This window comes from Zingiber officinale, chromosome 8B (assembly GCF_018446385.1).
Source record: "Zingiber officinale cultivar Zhangliang chromosome 8B, Zo_v1.1, whole genome shotgun sequence".
NCBI lineage: Eukaryota > Viridiplantae > Streptophyta > Magnoliopsida > Zingiberales > Zingiberaceae > Zingiber > Zingiber officinale.
This window is the reverse complement of record NC_056001.1, coordinates 30,323,419-30,340,595: the sequence shown is the minus strand read 5'-3', so window position 1 is coordinate 30,340,595 and position 17,177 is coordinate 30,323,419. Positions and strand designations below refer to the sequence as shown.

At 41.5% G+C, this 17,177-nt stretch overlaps 1 protein-coding gene across 1 annotated transcript in view; it reads right to left on the bottom strand.

The window, feature by feature from the left end:
- Window positions 1–13,433: 13,433 nt before the first annotated feature.
- The window catches only part of LOC122013633, a 49,751-nt gene continuing 46,007 nt past the window's right edge, over window positions 13,434–17,177 (bottom strand). Inside the window, exons 2-5 of the mRNA XM_042569883.1 lie at window positions 16,630–16,755; window positions 15,567–15,771; window positions 15,327–15,478; window positions 13,434–13,796 (exon numbers count right to left, since the gene is read on the bottom strand). Coding sequence (XP_042425817.1) covers window positions 13,750–13,796; window positions 15,327–15,478; window positions 15,567–15,771; window positions 16,630–16,755 — 530 coding nt within the window. The 3' untranslated portion in view covers window positions 13,434–13,749. The remainder of the gene's footprint in view (window positions 13,797–15,326; window positions 15,479–15,566; window positions 15,772–16,629; window positions 16,756–17,177) is intronic.

The window sequence follows — 17,177 nt, the reverse complement described above, 5'->3', positions numbered from 1 at the left end:
ATGTAATAAGTCTAAGGCAGTAGTTGTACTTACAGCGCTTTTACCTTTATGAGGCGCTTTAGTTTGCTTACCCTTCTGACATGTATCACACAATTTGGTCTTTTGGTACTTGATGCTTGGTAAGCCTCGCACTAACCCTTTGTTGACCAGCTTCCGGATATTCTTCATGTTCACATGAGCCAACCTCCTATGCCAAAGCCACGATTCTTCTTCTTTTGACATGAAACACTTAGCAAGAGCATTAGTAGCACTTTTAAAAGAAACTTGATAAATATTATCTACCCTTGTGCCTACTAGTACCGTGTCAAGTGTGTCAATGTTCTTGACTAGATATTGACTCGAATGAAACTCAATTGTGTAACCTGTATCACACAATTGACTGACACTTAGGAGATTAAAAGTCATCCCCTTGACTAGAAGGACATTCTTGATTTGGAGGCATTCGGATATATGAATGTCTCCAACTCCTATAACCTTAAGACTACCATTGTTACCAAATGACACATTACCTCTATTTTTGTTTTGAATGGTAGAAAATAGTGACTTGTCCCCGGTCATGTGCTTGGAGCATCCACTATCAACAAACCAAGTTGATAGACGCTCCCCCTTTACCAATGCCTACAAGACACGAAAGATAGATGTTTTAGGTACCCAAATCTTGGGACCTAATGCATCTACAATGAAAGACTTAGGCACCCATGCCTTTGTTACCTTCTTCCTAGTCTCATGAACCCTAGAAACATGCGATCTATGAAATTAGGTTCTTGACACTAAAGAAATAAAGCTAGACTCCTTAGGTTGGTATCCTAATCTAGTCTTGTTGTAGACCGCCCTTTGGGCATTTAGAATCATGTCTAATGTCTTGGAGCTAGTTGAGAATTTCTCAAGCATTTTCTTGAGTTTCTCAACCTCACCCTTCAAGGCCTTGTTCTTATTCTCAAGGAGCTCTAGATGTAGGTCATCAACCTCATCTTCCCTAAGAGCTCTCAAGTTTTCTACTTCTTCTTTTAATGATTTATTTTATGTTTTTGATTTTTTAAGCAAGGTAGACAAATGTGTAATAGTCTTATAACATTTTTCTAAGTGAGAAGAGGTTACCTCTTCATCATCCGAAGAAGATGAAGCCGCGGCTGAAGTGCTTGAGTCATCACTCTCAGACTCGGACTCCTCCCTTGCCATGAGTTCCAATTGCCGAGTACTCTTCTCCTTCTTCTCTTCCTCCTCCGATGAGCTTGAGGAAGATTCATCCCAAGTGGCCTTGAGAGCTTTCTTCTTCTTGGCTCTTTCCTCCTTCTTTTTGGCCCGTTCCTCCTTCTTGAGTTTTGGACACTCACTCCGGTAGTGGCCTTTCTTGCTACACTCATAGCAAGTAATGTTAAACTTATCAATATTTTGATCTACAGTTTTACCTTTGTATCTCCTGCTTCTTCTCATGATCCTCCTCACAAAATTTGCCATCTCGCTTGATGATGATCCACCTTCATCATCGGACTCGGAGGAGGATGAAGATGAAGGAATCTCTTTCTCCTTCTTCTTTTCTTTCTTTCTTCTCCCATCCTTGCTCTTTTCTCCTGCAACCAAAGCTATACCTCTCTCCTTTTGACCTTTGTTAGCAAGTTCATGAAGTTCCATTTCACAAAAAAATTCATCTAACTTTACAATTGAAAGATCCTTAGAGACCTTGTAGGCATCTACCATAGATGACCACAAGGCACTCCTCGGAAAAGCTTTTAGAGCGTACCTTACAAGATCGCGATTCTCCACACGTTCATCCACGGAATGGAGACCATTGATGATCTCTTTGAATCTTCCATGTAGCTCACTTACTGTCTCATTTTCCCTCATGGTGAGGTTTTGGAGTTGATTCAAGAATAGGTCCCTCTTGGCTATCCGAGAATCTCGAGTTCCTTCTTGGAGCTCGATAAGCTTGTTCCATAAATCTTTTGCACTCGAGAATGAACCTACCTTGACGAGTTGGTCCTTGGCAATCCCACATTGTAAGGTGACTACCGCCTTGGCATCGGCTTGCCCTTTACGAGTTTGTTCAGTAGACCACCTTGATGAATCGAGTTCCTTACCTTCTTCGTCCTTCGGTGGTGTGAATCCTTCCTTGACCGAGAACCACATGGAGATATCAGTTTTGAGGTAGTACTCCATGCGGCTCTTCCAATACTGAAAATCTGCTCCATCGAAGAAGGGTGGTCTGTTGGTGCTGATGAAGAGCACCAGGCTCTGATACCACTTGTTAGGATCTTAGATGGCTAGAGGGGGGGGTGAATAGCCTCTTTAAAAACTTAAACACAAATTTCTACAAAAAACTTGTTAGCACAGCGGAATTAGGAAACTAAAACAAAGAAGAAACAAGCACACTAACACACTGATTTACGAGGTTCAGGGATAACTTGCCCCTACTCCTCGGCGTGTCCGTAAGGTGGACGAGTCCTTGATCTTCGGTAGATCACACCCCGGATGACTCCGGCTAATGAAGCTCTCCTTCTCGGTGGAGTAACCTCTCCACAAAGTCTCAAGAAATATATATGTTAAAGCACAAGACTTACAGAGCTCGGTGGCACAGAAAAATGAAATAAAGCTTACAACCACGCGAGGATCAGTGGAAACATAGAACTCACAGATCGCAATTTTTCACCGAGAGCTCAAGAACACCACAACGATCAACAGAACTTTTATCACTTTCTTACTTTCTTGTTGTGTTATTCTCTCCAGCATACACTGCTTCTTATGTCTCTGCTCGATCAGCCTGCACCGGATCGCTGCCAACCTGCACCGAATCCCTGCTGCAAGCTACGGCGTCGCCAATCGCTTCTCTTCCTCTTCTGATTCTCTGAGCTCACACCAATAGAACCACGGTCTTCACTAGTGCCTCTGAGCTCGAACCAATCACCAGGAGTTAAGCCAATCGCCGCCTGATCACTACCAGAAACACAGCCAATCGTAACTTGTAGCCGTTGCTGCTTCAAATGCATTTGACGCAGAGAAAGCAGTGGAAAGATCCTTTGTCTCATTCCTTTGATGAGGCTTAATTTGAAACTAAGCACTGGTATGGTACCTGCAACCTGCATCTCCAAAAGACTCACAGCAGAAGGTTAAATAGAGATTGACAAAAAGGAGTGCGAATCAGAAAATATCAGAGAAAGTGCATGCACAATGAACTTAACTGTGGATCGGTCAACAGACCGATCACAGACCTTTGGACCGATCAGACAACAGCCTGATCGGTCTGGAAGGGGTCTGATCGGTCTGTGGACCGATCAGACTATGGGTGGATCGGTCCACAGACCGATCCCCCTCTATCGTTTTGAGTCCCAGCGATTCTGATCCCTTCATGCTGATCGGTCTGTAGACCGATCAGATATCCCACAGAATGCTTCTGTGTGGTTACTGATCGGTTCACAGACCGATCAGATAACCCACAGAAACTCTCTGTGTGGTTACTGATCGGTCCACAGACCGATCAGATAACCCACAGAAACTCTCTGTGTGGTTTCTGATCGGTCCATAGACCGATCAGAGACTTCAGTATCACTGGATCGGTCTGTCGACCGATCTAGTCACACAGGTTATCACTGGATCGGTCTGTTGACCGATCCAATCTCCCTGAGTTAGTTTTAGAGCTTCCCAGCCCTAAACCCTAACGTCTTCCTGGTCCAGAGAACGAGCTACCGAGCCCTCTCCGACTTCGTCCGGTCCAGAGAACGAGCTACCGAGCCCTCTCTGACCTAGTCCGGAGAACGAGCTACCTAGCCCTCTCCGACTTCGTCCGGTCCAGAGAACGAGCTACCGAGCCGTCTCTGACCTAGTCCGAAGAATGAGCTACCTAGCCCTCTCCGACTTCGTCCGGTCCAGAGAACGAGCTACCGAGCCCTCTCTGACCTAGTCCGGAGAACGAGCTACCTAGCCCTCTCCGACTTCGTCCGGTCCAGAGAACGAGCTACCGAGCCCTCTCTGACCTAGTCCGGAGAACGAGCTACCGAGCCCTCTCCGACTTCGCGTGCCAAGTATCCAACTTGGACTTTTCCCTTCCACATGATCAACCTCGATCAGTAATCAATTCGAGTTCAATTAACATCTAATACAAACTTAAATCAGTGTCAACATCAAAACAACAGCCAGGTCAGACTGTATTAACAACCACCCCCTAAGGTTTTCCACCTGCCTAACCGCAACTAGGACTTTCCACCACCTAGGGTTACCACCCCCTAGGACCTAGGGTTACCACCCCTTAGGGTTTTCCACCTGCCTAGAATCCACTAAGACTTTTGCCTAAAACAACTTAGGACTTTCCTACAAGCTCAATAAACCTTGTTAGATAACAAGACAACTTAACTTTGGATCCTTTGACATAATCAAAACATAGGTTTGATCGTCGGATGCTTCCCGCACCAATAGATTTTGTTCATCCTCGTATTCGCCTATTGGATTTTCATTTGCTTCCCCTAGATCAATGCTATCTTTAAAGAAGTCCATTGGTTGATACTGAGGTTGAGTTGAGTTAAATTCTTTAGTAATTTCATCAAATTTTACATTGATTGTTTCTTCAATTCTTAGAGTATTTTTATTATAAACCCTATATCCTCTACTGTTTAGGGATTATCCTACAAAGATTTCATTTTCCACTTTTCAAGTAAATTTTCCTAAGTCTTCTCTTGTGTTTAATATGTAAATAGTGTTGGACCAATCTGGGTACCCTAGGTTTCGATGTTTGGACAAAGGTTTAAGTTAGATTTATTATTGTATTTGTTGGTGCGGTTAGCACTAATGGTCTAACCCAGATTTTGATGAATGACAAAATATGTTAAGTTAGTTTTGTTGTTGATCTAACACTCTGACTGAGTGTGCAGGAGAAGTCCAGACAGGTAGACGGGTTGACCGGATGTCTGGCACAAAGCCCAGCTAGGTCAACGGGCCGACTGGATAGCTGGCACGAAGTCCAAACGGGTCGACGGGCTGACCGGACGTTTGGCACGAAGTCCAGCTAGGTCGACGGGCTGACCGGATAGCTGGCGTGAAGTCCAGACGGGTCAAAGGGCTGACCGGACGTCTGGCAGGTAAGTAAAGGTAAGTCACTGGAGGGGAGTAACTGTGAGGACGCGTTCCCGAGAAGGGAACTTAGGCGTTGATCCAACTTAGATCCATTTCGAAAATCTAAGTTGAGATCGTGACTAGATTCCGGTCTCGGAAAGACGGAATATAAGTCATACTCATTTCTGTTAAACAATGAATTGTGCTAACAATCTATTTTAAAGGGTATAATTACCTCGGACTAACGTGTTTCTTGCAGGAAGAAGTCTGTTGAAAAACTTGGGTCCAGGCGCCCAGGAGGTACCCAAGCTCCCGGAGGTCCGGGCGCCCGAGAGGTACCCGGGCGTCCAGAGGCAAAGTTTTATCCCCTTCGCGTCAACGCCATATGAAGGCTCCTGGTTGGGTTAGCTACTTCACACCGGGGCGCCCTGAAGGTTCTAGGCGGCCCGGAACCTCCTATATAAGGAGGGTCAAGGCTGAAGCTCCAATACAACTCAGAATTCGCTCTCCTGTGCTTCTGCGATGCTACGAAGCTCTTCGATGACGCGCTTCTCCTTTTTTAGTCTCTTACTTTGTCGATATTGCTTTAATTTTTCATTGGAATTTCTCTGTACTTAGTTTGTAATAACTTTCGAACTGCTAGTGAATTGTCCATCGAAAGCACCCTTGTGTGCGGGCCTTGGAGTAGGAGTCAACACATGCTCCGAACCAAGTAAATCGACCTGTGTTAGCATTGTTTTTACTTTCTGTTGCGTACTTTACTCGACATTTTTTTATTATCGATATTCACCCCCCCTCTATCGATTCATCACGATCCAACAGTATTTGATATGCATTTGCAGAATACAGGTACGACAAGAAAAGTCTAAGGGTGATCTTGGTAAAGGAGAAAAGTCCAAGGATGAGTCTTGGCAGTGTAAGTCCAAGCATGTAATCTTGGCAACATAAGTCCAAGTGTGACTTAGCAATGGATGAAGTCCCATAGATGCAACCTCTTGGCAAAGGAAGACCCGAAAATAATGACAAGACCGATGGAAGCTCTAGAAGACAAGACGTGAAGGATGGGGAGGTATCCGAGGGACACAAGGATGATGGAGAAGGCTAGGTCTAGGTTGGTCGGGCGAGGACGAGTGCTGAGTGAATGCACTCGGGGGTTAAATCCTATGATTAGGTATTTACTGTAGCATTATTGTAGCAGTCGGCTGATGTTTTTATCAGTCGATTGGTACGATCTGTTGGGGTAATTTCCCTAGGTCAAGTTTGACCAGTTTAACTAAGCTTGAGTTGAGTCAAGTTTGAATCGGGATTTGAGTTTTGATGTTTGACAATATAAGGAGATTGCTAGAGCAATCGTTCGGTTATGGAGATGGTCAAAGGGTTGACCAGGTTGATGAGAATACAAGTCAAGTAGGTCAAGGTTGATAGGAGACTTGACTGGGAAAGTCCTAACTGGATGTTAGGCATTTGGAAAGTCCTGGTGAGGAGCTAGGCAACGAAAAAGTCCAAGTGTGAACTTGGCAAAGGAGAAAGTCCTGGTGAGGAGCCGGGCAAGTGGAAAGTCCTGGTGAGGAGCTAGGCAGTTGGAAAGTCCAAGTGTGAACTTGGCAAAGGAGAAAGTCCTGGTGAGGAGCCAGACAATTGGAAATTCCAAGTGTGATCTTGGCAAAGGGTGTAAGTCCAAGCATGTGGTCTTGGCAAGGTAAGTCCTGGTATGACTTGGCAAGGAAGACCCGACAACTAGGATGAGGCCGAAGGAAGCTCCTGAAGGCAAGGCGTGAAGGATGGGGAGATATCCGAGGGACACAAGGCTGATGGAGGAGGCTAGAATGCTAGTTCGAGGTTGGTTGGGTGTGGCCAAATGCTAGGCATGTAGATCCAACAGGTCACGGTTGACCAGGAGTTGGGTTGGAGACTTTGGACTTGAGATTGAGTCAAGTCCAGGCTGGTCAATCGATTGGGCAATCGATTGAACCAGGGTCCAATCGATCAACTGATGGATTAGAGTGTGCTGCGAAGGAAGGAATGACCCAATCAATTGGTCGATCGATTGGGAGCGTGAGTCGCGAGCACAGAGGCTTTCCCAATCGATCGGGAAATCGATTGGGAATCTCTAATCGATCGGTCGATCGATTGGAGCTGGGAGTTCTCGCGCGATCGTGAGAACACAGAAAGCGTCTAAATTGATCCACCGATCAATTCAGACTGTCCCAATCGATTGGCCGATCGATTGGGATTCTATCGTTGCGCATGATGCAGGTGATGGACGGCTGGGATTGTGTGGAGCTGACGTGGCGATCGATTGGGGTTGATTTCAATCAATTGGGAGCACAGGATATAGCCGTTGTGGAGTGTTTTTCTCCGTAGATCTTAGTAATCTTCTCCTACGAGCTTACAACGATCTTCACAACGATTTCTCCAGCACTCACGCCAGTTCTTGAAAGCACTTGAAGAGCATCTTCAAGGTTTAAGAGGCAACAACAAGTAGCAAGAAGAAAGGTGTATTCACTTGTATTCTTAGCGTTTCTTCTTGTATTTGTGTTTGTGTTGTGTGTGAGTTTGTACGAGGCTTCTCCGCCTCCGGCTACGATCGAGAAGGAGGTTTTCATTAGTGGAGATAGTGTGTCGTGTGTGGATCCTTGGATTAGTCATCTCTTCTTGAGGTAGATACCAAGTAAATCCTAGGTGTTAGCATTGTGAGTGTTTGTCTTTGGGTATTCCGCTGCACAACAACAAGACGAAGCAAACCGACGCAAGTGCGACGAAACGCTATTCACCCCCCCTCTAGTGGGCACATCGATCCCAACAATTGGTATCAAAGCCAGGTCGCTCTTCTACGGATTAACCGCCAAGAGAGCAAGAAGCTAGAGGAAGAAGATGGAGTCTGAAGGACAACTCGGATGGAATATCCGAATTCCACCTCCGTATGACAAAGAAGACTTCAACTATTGGAGGACGAGGTTGGAAACTTGGTTCCAAATGGATTGGAACCAATGGGTTGCATTGGAAGATCCATTTGAGCCTCCAAAGGACAAAAAGGGGAAGCGCCTTCGACCTCGACATTGGACCGAGGAACAAAGGGAGCAAGCAGAGGCGGGTAAGGAGGTAACAAAAATCTTGTTAAATTTATTACCTTCTAATATCATTGCGAGTGTAGGTGAATGCACAAGTGCATGTGATCTTTGGAAAAAGATCATTGTCTATCATGAAGACCCATCAAAATTCCAAGGAGTAGAGGAGCCCAAGGAGAAGGGCTCATTGGTCCAAGAAAAGGAGGACCAATCGGATGTTGACACGAGTGCAACATTCAAGGAGGAAAAGAAATAGGAGAAGGAAAATGAGAAGAGATCATCCATATCTTCAAGAGAGGAAGAGGTGGAAGCATCTACATTCTCAAGGGTTGAAGAGGTGGAAGCACCCACATCCTCAAAAGGAGGAGAAGAAGAAGATGATGCAACCTCCACAATGCAAGATAAATCAAATGGAGGATCAAGTGTCACTCCTACAAGCAAAGGTATAGAAATTTCGATTGTAAATAATAAAAATCATATCATTTGCTTTGAGTATAGAGAACATGGACATTATAAGAGCAAGTGTCCAAAATTGGTTAAGAAGAAGGGCCAAGTGACAACCAAGGCTAAGGAGAAGCCTAAAGTGGTTGGTTCCACAGAACACAAAAGCAAAGAGTACATTGTGTGCTTCTCATGCAAACAAAGAGGACATTACCGAAGTCAATGTCCTAAAGAGAGGAAGCCAACCAAAGTCAAAGGAGGAAGCACAAGTCTAGGGGGAGCTTCCAAGGTAAAAACCAAGGTATCATTTAATAAATCTATTCCTTTGACATAAGATAAAAAGCATGCTAGAAATAATTCTTATCATTTTAATGCTAATTATCATGAAAGTAGGAAGCATGATGGCACTAAGGATAAATATATTCTTCCTCATGCTAGATCTACCATACCTAAGTTTAAGAAGGTAGATAGCAACTTAGGCAATAATTCTAAGGATTATAGATATATACCTAAATATAGAAATACTCATAGGAATCAAGAAAAATTCAAATCTACGGATTTAAGAGTGGACAATCAAGTCTTAAGGTCAAGACTTGATAATTTAGAAAGGACCCTAGCAAGAATGAAAAATATGCTTAGGGGTCAAAATGAGCATAACCTAGGAAAAGCTAGACAAGAGCCATCCAATGGCTATAGGGGTTTGGGATACAAACCTAAAGCCAAGAAGGATGTGACTTCCTTTCATAGGATTCCATATAGCTATGGGACCAACCCTAAGTGTAGAAGTCAAGTCAAAGATACTAGGGAAGGAATCCCTAAGAGTACTTTTGACAAGACCAATGTAACTAAGACTTCTAAGAAGTCTAACAAAGTCACAAAGAAGATCGCAAGGGAGGCAATCCCTAAAGTTGATCTAGTAAAGGTGAATAAGGCTCCAAAAAAGCCTAATAAAGTCACAAAAAAGGTTACAAAGGAAGTTATTCCTAGAAGTGACCTAGTAGAGGTGACCAAGGCTTCTAAGAAGCCTAGAAAGGTCCTTAGGAAGTTATCTAGGGAAGTCATCCCTAGTGAGTACCTAGAACATCCAAGGAGTACCAATAGGTTTTGGGTTCCTAGGAGCATATTCTCTACACCCTAGATGGGTTTAGAGAGTGTCAACTCTAATTGGAAGGGTAGTCAACCCAACCTTGATGAAGTTGACACTTGGAGAGCATTTTCAAGGTTTTACTAACCTTTGAAAATGAGAAGGATTATTAGTGTTACTAGTTGAAAGAGTAAAATGTATCAAAATTTGAGGAGTTGAATCTAATTTAAATTGACACACTTGAGAGAAGCAAAAGAAATGCCAAATTGAGAATTTGACATTTTCCTATGGAATTAAGGGAAATGTAAACCTTAATCCAAATTGTCACTCTTAGAAAGAGTAAAATGTGCCAAATAAAATTTGAGCATTTAATTTTTAATTTCATTTGGCACAAATAGGAAAGGCTAAAAGACATGCCAAGTTGGGTTGTGGCATTTCTTCAATAGGTAATCTAGGATTAGAATTTAAAGGCTTAGCTAAGGGATTAAGGATACTTAGATAGTCTATCTAGGTATATTTTATATATACTAAAGTGCCATGATTGATTGCTTATCACATGTCATGACATCATGTGTTGCATTCATTTTTAGTATGAAAAACATAAAAATACCATGTCATGCCATACATACATCATGTAGCTATAACATTTTTTTTTCTTTTGAAAATTGCTTATTTTGATGTATGCCATGTAACATCATGCATTATGTTAATTTCCTTTTAATTAATAACAAAAGGCATTTATCATGAATGGTAAATATCTCAACAAGTGGGATGATACCAAGTGACATCCTAGGTGGATGATCATAAGTTTCATAATGCCTAGATAGTTATGCATGATCCCTTATTTTAGGAAAAACCAAATATACATCTCACAAAGAACCATAAGGTGACTTGTATGTGTTTTGGTACACATTAGATACAAGTGAGATGTTAGGATGGTGAACAAAACTCAAGATGTTGATTTAGTGCATCTTGTTGAGTTTTAGGTTCATCAAAACATATAGTTATGTGTTTTCCAATCATTGGGAAAGCTAATGTACAAGTCATGTGCATTGAGCCCAAGGAACATGGTTGGACATTGGTTTTGAAAATGATTTTAAAAGGCTTTTGGAAAACCTTGGTGAAGACTATCTTTTGATAGTAATCATCATTGAAGAGTTAGACACAAACTTGGAAGAAAACACTAAAGTTTTTACAAGGTCTCAAGTTTGTGTCAATCTTTGAAAATAGGAAGTATTTTCATAGAAAACTATTTTTCCTTGACAGAATATACCCTAAATAATGTCTACATGAGTTTTCATGATTTTTAGAGGTTTGTAGAATTTTTAGGGAGTTTCTGAAGTATACTGAAATTGAATTTAAGAGAAATCAGAAACCCAATCGATCAGTCGATCGATTGGAAAGTTCATTCCCATGAACAGAAGGTCAGTGAATCGATCATCTGATCTATCGGCCCAGGATGGATCGATCAATCGATCGATTCAGAGGGAATTTCTGCAAGCAGAAGCTTACGGAATCGATCAATGGATCGATTGAAATAGCTTGGATCGATTGAGTCCCAACTTTAATCGATTGGGAAGTCTGATTATGACTGGAAGAACTTGAATTTAGCACATTAAGCCACTTCAATTTCCAATAACCATTCCAAATCCATTAGAATACATTTGTATACATTTAGGGGGAGTTTTCATGATGAAAGCAAGTATGGATTGGTTAAAGTAGACTTAGGTGAAGTTTAGGTTGGGGTTTAGTTTCATTATTGAATTTGGAACATCAAAACTTCAAGTTTTTGTTTTACTAACTGTTTAGGAACTCCAAGTCATTGTTGGTGCAATGATAGAAGTTTGACCATGTTTTTAGGGGGCGTTACTCCTTGATTGCATGAAAATTTATCTTCAAGGAACTTGGAAGGGGGTTAAACCTTTGTGATGGATAATACTCAGGGTTGAATATTGGGGAACAGTGGAAGATTGGTTATCTTCATTGCTAGGATGATAAATGCTCTTGGATGAGCATTGCGAGGAAGATTACTGCTCAAGGGGGAGCATTGAGTTAATGAAGGGGATCAGACCTTCATTGGTAAAGTGAAAAATGCTCTCGAATGAGCATTGTGAAGAAGATTACTGCTCAAGGGGGAGCATTGAATACAATGAATGAGAGTTTCATTGGGAAGTTGATGCATGCTCTAGGATGAGCATTGTGAAGTGAAGTAGAGCTCAAGGGGGAGCTTAGGGGGCAATGAAGAATATGAGATCTTCATTGTGGGGTTGTTAACAACATATGAGGTTGTAAACAACGTAGAGTTAACTCTTATGGAGAAGAGTTTGTTTTCAGTTTTTGATGTGTAACAAAGGGGGAGAATGGAAGGTTAAGTTAGGTCTTCATCCCAAGCAGGGGGAGTTTGCCCTCTAGGAAAGGGAGAGAATGAAGGAAACCGTCATTCATGCCTTGTTATGAAAGGGTTAAGGCTATGAGATTTAGCCTTGTGATAAAGAAGATGTTAAGGCTATGAGATTTAGCCTTGTGATAAAGAAGATGTTAAGGCTATGGGATAGCCTTGGTATAAAGAAGAGGTTAAGGCTATGAGATTTAGCCTTGTGATAAAGAAGAGGTTAAGGCTATGAGATTTAGCCTTGGTATAAAGAAGAGGTTAAGGCTATGAGATTTAGCCTTGTGATAAAGAAGAGGTTAAGACTATGGGATAACCTTGGTATAAAGAAGAGGTTAAGGCTATGGGATTTAGCCTAACTTAGAGGTATTATCAAACATTAAAAAGGGGGAGATTGTTGGGACAATTTTCCTAGGTCAAGTTTGACCAGTTTGACTAAATTTGAGTTGAGTCAAGTTTGAGTTGAGATTTGAGTTTTGATGTTTGACAATATAAGGAGATTGCTGGAGCAATCGTTCGGTTATGGAGATGGTCAAAGGGTTGACCAGGTTGATGAGAATACAAGTCAAGTAGGTCAAGGTTGACAGGAGACTTGACTGGGAAAGTCTTAACTGGATGTTAGGCATTTGGAAAGTCTTGGTGAGGAGCCAGGCAACGGAAAAGTCCAAGTCTGAACTTAGCAAAGGAGAAAGTCCTGGTGAGGAGCCAGACAATTGGAAAATCCTGGTGAGGAGCCAGACAAGTGGAAAGTCCTGGTGAGGAGCCAGGCAGTTGGAAAGTCCAAGTGTGAACTTGGCAAAGGAGAAAGTCCTGGTGAGGAGTCAGGCAATTGGTAAGTCCAAGTGTGATATTGGTAAAGGGTGTAAGTCCAAGCATGTGGTCTTGGCAAGGTACGTCCTGGTATGACTTGGCAAGGAAGACCCGACAACTAGGATGAGGCCGAAGGAACACTACAAGAAAAAAGCTAATAGACAACGCTTTAAAAGCGTTGTCTATGTGGCTGAAAAAGCGTTGTTAAAAGCTCTGTTGTTAAAAGTCTGCTCAAAGACAACGCTTTAAAAGTGTTGTTATTTGTAGCAAAGACAACGCTTTTGCAACGCTTTAAAAGCGTTGTCATTTTTTACAAAGACAACGCATAAAAAGCGTTGTCTTTGTTAAAGACAATACATAAAAAGCGTTATCTTTGTTAAAGACAACACATAAAAAGCTTTGTCTTTGTTAAAGACCGCGCATAAAAAGCGTTGTCTTTTTTAACAAAGACAACAGTTTCACAATACATAAAAAAGCGTTATTTTTTTAGTAAAAGATAAGAAGTTTTAAACTATTATCTTTTAATACCAAAGACAAATAAAAGATAAATGAAAATAAATCTATTTCAATCAACAACATATTATTAAATAAACAACTAAGATCAATATAGAAATTATCATCTTTACACTTCTATAACAAACATAATTACTTGCATACAAAGAAATTTTAATTAGGAAACACTCAAAACTACTCCTATCGACTACATCTTATTGCATGAACTTAAAAAATCTTGATAGATGCTACTTATCCTCTTGACTTGAATGTTGTTTACTCATTGGCTTTAACCATCTTCTCGTTTAAATCCCAAAGTCTTCTTAATAGTTCTTCGTCGAAGTACTTTCTAGTCACACCCTTGAAGTTTGGATGCAGCGCCATATAGCATATAGTTGCTGCTCCTATAATCATCCATATCCGAGCTATTTAGCTGGAGTTTCTGAATATCTCCATTTACCATTCAAAATATCTGAAAAGACATTGCATGTAAAATTTTCAAAAACTCAATATTTAATGAAAGTCAACAAGAACAATTTATACATTACAGTTACAGAAAATACATATACAATAACAGGTTATAACCACAACAATTTGTACAGATAACAATTTAAGAACTCACATCATTCTTAAAAAAAACTACTTATGCATCAACAAATGGTATCTTACTCTTGACAGTTGCATAACTGGTTTTTCACAGTAAACAGGGACTTAACACATACTAAACATGTATAGAACAACAACAAATAGAAAAAGAAAGAAAAACTGAATTATCCCCACGCTTCAGAGAAAATTCAGATTTAAAATTTAAATCCTAAATGGAAGCACCTAGAACCACAATAACAATTATAATATAAAATAGAACAATCACAACATGATACCAACACAACAAAACTTGTGAATCAGATTCGTTGAGGCATGCACTACTTCCACAATCTAAAGAAAATAATAGAACCAACTTAACTAGCATACAAACCTTTCACCTCCAGAAACCAGCTCAACAAGTATACCAACATCATAATTCCAAAATCCAGCACAACCAGTATACAACATCATAGATTCAAAAATCCCAGATTCAACATCCTTAGGTTATATGAAACAACAACAAATTTCTCAACAAAATCCCATCCCCCCATACATTAAGTCCATACCCAAGTAAACCAAAACCTAAAGATTATACATCCATCGGAAACAACTAAACTAATGCTACATTGGTACAAGACAAATACAAGTATGCTCTAAAGATAAGCACTTATTTTGCAGTAATCCAGGTTGTGATGTTAAGCAGGTATATAAACAAAATTTCACTTACTACTTCCCAAGAACAAAACATTTGGAACATGATCTTTGCAAGATCTCTACAACTAAATTCATATGAAGATCATGCACAATTCGAGCAGCAAGGTATCACAAAAATTCTTATTCCACTACCACAAGACCCGAATCTGAGAATCAATTCAAGCATGTACAAAATTTCTATGGATAGTATACACCAATCTACCATTTAATGAATACATAAGAATACATATACAGGATAGAACAGAGAACAATACACGTCCAACTTTTTTTTTTAAATAACCAAAGAAGAACTGATTGTAAACAAATTTGACAAATAGCAACAGAAAGACCTTATACTGATTCACTAAAGAACAAAACTAACAAAATCTGCAAAAGAACCAACCCCGAACTACAAGAAACAAGAACCACACACTCCTTGAATTCGTCTACAACCATAGCTCACACAAAAGAAAACCGAATAACCTACTTCATCAAACCCATCGGGGAAAAAAAACATTAGCATGCATTAGGGCTACAGTTTGAGAGAAAATTCAGAAACATAAATCAACACCCAGAAGAGATTTGTGAAGAAAATCATCAAATTAACTCATGAAATCACTAGATCGATTACTCATTTTCAGATCTAGGGAATCGAAACCTCCAAAAACACCCGAAAACACATACCTAGAATGTCTATCTGTATCTACAATGGAAGAAAACTTGCCTTTTCCCCAAGCTCTCCTTCGCCGGAATTGCATAACTTGCCTTTTTCCCGAGCTCTCCTTCGACGGGATCGCGTGCGCGTCCTTTCCTTCTCTGCCCGAAGCCTTCCATCCAGACCCCTTCCGCTGGTGAGCTCGCCCCCTTTTCCGGGATCTGTGAAGGAAGTATGAATGAGGTGATGGATCAGAGGCGAAGAGATTAGGGCACGAAGAGGTGAAGGAATAAGGTGAGAAAATTTTGCCCGCAATCTTGACGGAGAGGAGTTAGGAGGAGTGGTTCGCCGGAGAGGGGTTTGCTGGAGAGGAGTTGGAAGGAGAGGGCGTGAGAGGAGGAGTTGGATGGAGAAGGTCGGCGTGAGATGAGGAGTTGGGAGAAGGGTTCCAGAGGGATTTGATCAGAAGATAGGTGGGCAAGTGAAACTAGGAGTTTTCTACTCCTTACTTGATCTAACGGTTTATATTAATATAAATTTAGATGAGAACTTGATAATAGACAACACTTTTTAAAAATCATTATCGTAGACACTAAAAAAAAGGCTAATAGACAAAACTTTTTAAAAAGCATTGTCTTTGACCCATAAAAATTACTAATAGACAATGATTTTTAAAAAAGCGTTGTCTATTAATAAGAAAATAATGAAATAGACAACGCTTTTCACTAAAAGCGTTGTTAAAAAAAAAGACAACGCGTTTTAAAAAAAGCGTTGTCTTTTAAGTGTTGTAAAATCCCAATTTTCTTGTAGTGGAAGCTAAAGGCAAGACGTGAAGGATGGGGAGATATCCGAGGGACGCAAGGCTGATGGAGGAGGCTAGAAGGCTAGTTCAAGGTTGGTCGGATGTGGCCAAATGCTAGGCATGGAGATCCAATAGGTAACGGTTGACCAGGAGTTGGGTTGGAGACTTTGGACTTGAGATTGAGTCAAGTCCAGGCTGGTCAATCGATTGAACCAGAGTCCAATCAATCAGTTGATGGATTGGAGTGTGCTGCGAAGGAAGGAATGACCCAATCAATTGGTTGATCGATTGGGAGCATGAGTCACGAGCACAGAGGCTTTCCCAATCGATCGGGAAATCGATTGGGAATCTTCAATCAATCGGTCGATCGATTGGAGCTGGGAGTTCTCACGCGATCGCGAGAACACATAAAGCGTCTGAATCGATCCACCGATCGATTCAGATTGTCCCAATCGATTGGCTGATCGATTGGGATTCAACTGTTGTGCAGGATGCAGGTGATAGACGGCTGGGATTGTGCGAAGCTGACGTGGTGATCGATTGAGGTTGATTTCAATCGATTGGGAGCACAGGATATAGCTGTTGTGGAGCGTTTTTCTCCGCAGATCTTTGTGATCTTCTCCTGCGAGCTTACAACGATCTTCACAGCAATTTCTCCAGCACTTAAGCCAGTTCTTGAAAGCACTTGAGGAGCATCTTCAAGGTTCAAGAGGCAACAACAAGTAGCAAGAAGAAAGGTGTATTCACTTGTATTCTTAGCGTTTCTTCTTGCATTTGTGTTTGTGTTGTGTGTGAGTTTGTAAGAGGCTTCTCCGCCTCCGGCTGTGACCGAGAAGGAGGTTTTCATTAGTGGAGATAGCGTGTCGTGTGTGGATCCTTGGATTAGTCATCTCTTCTTGAGGTGGATACCAAGTAAATCCTAGGTGTTAGCATTGTGAGTGTTTATCTTCGAGTATTCCGCTGCACAACAATAAGATGAAGCAAACCGACGCAAGCGCGACGAAACGCTATTCACCCCTCCCCCCCTCTAGAGGGCACATCGGTCCCAACACGATCGACCGGACAGTCGACTGGGAGCGAATAGAATGCTTCTATTCGTTCGATTAGTATAGAGCAGT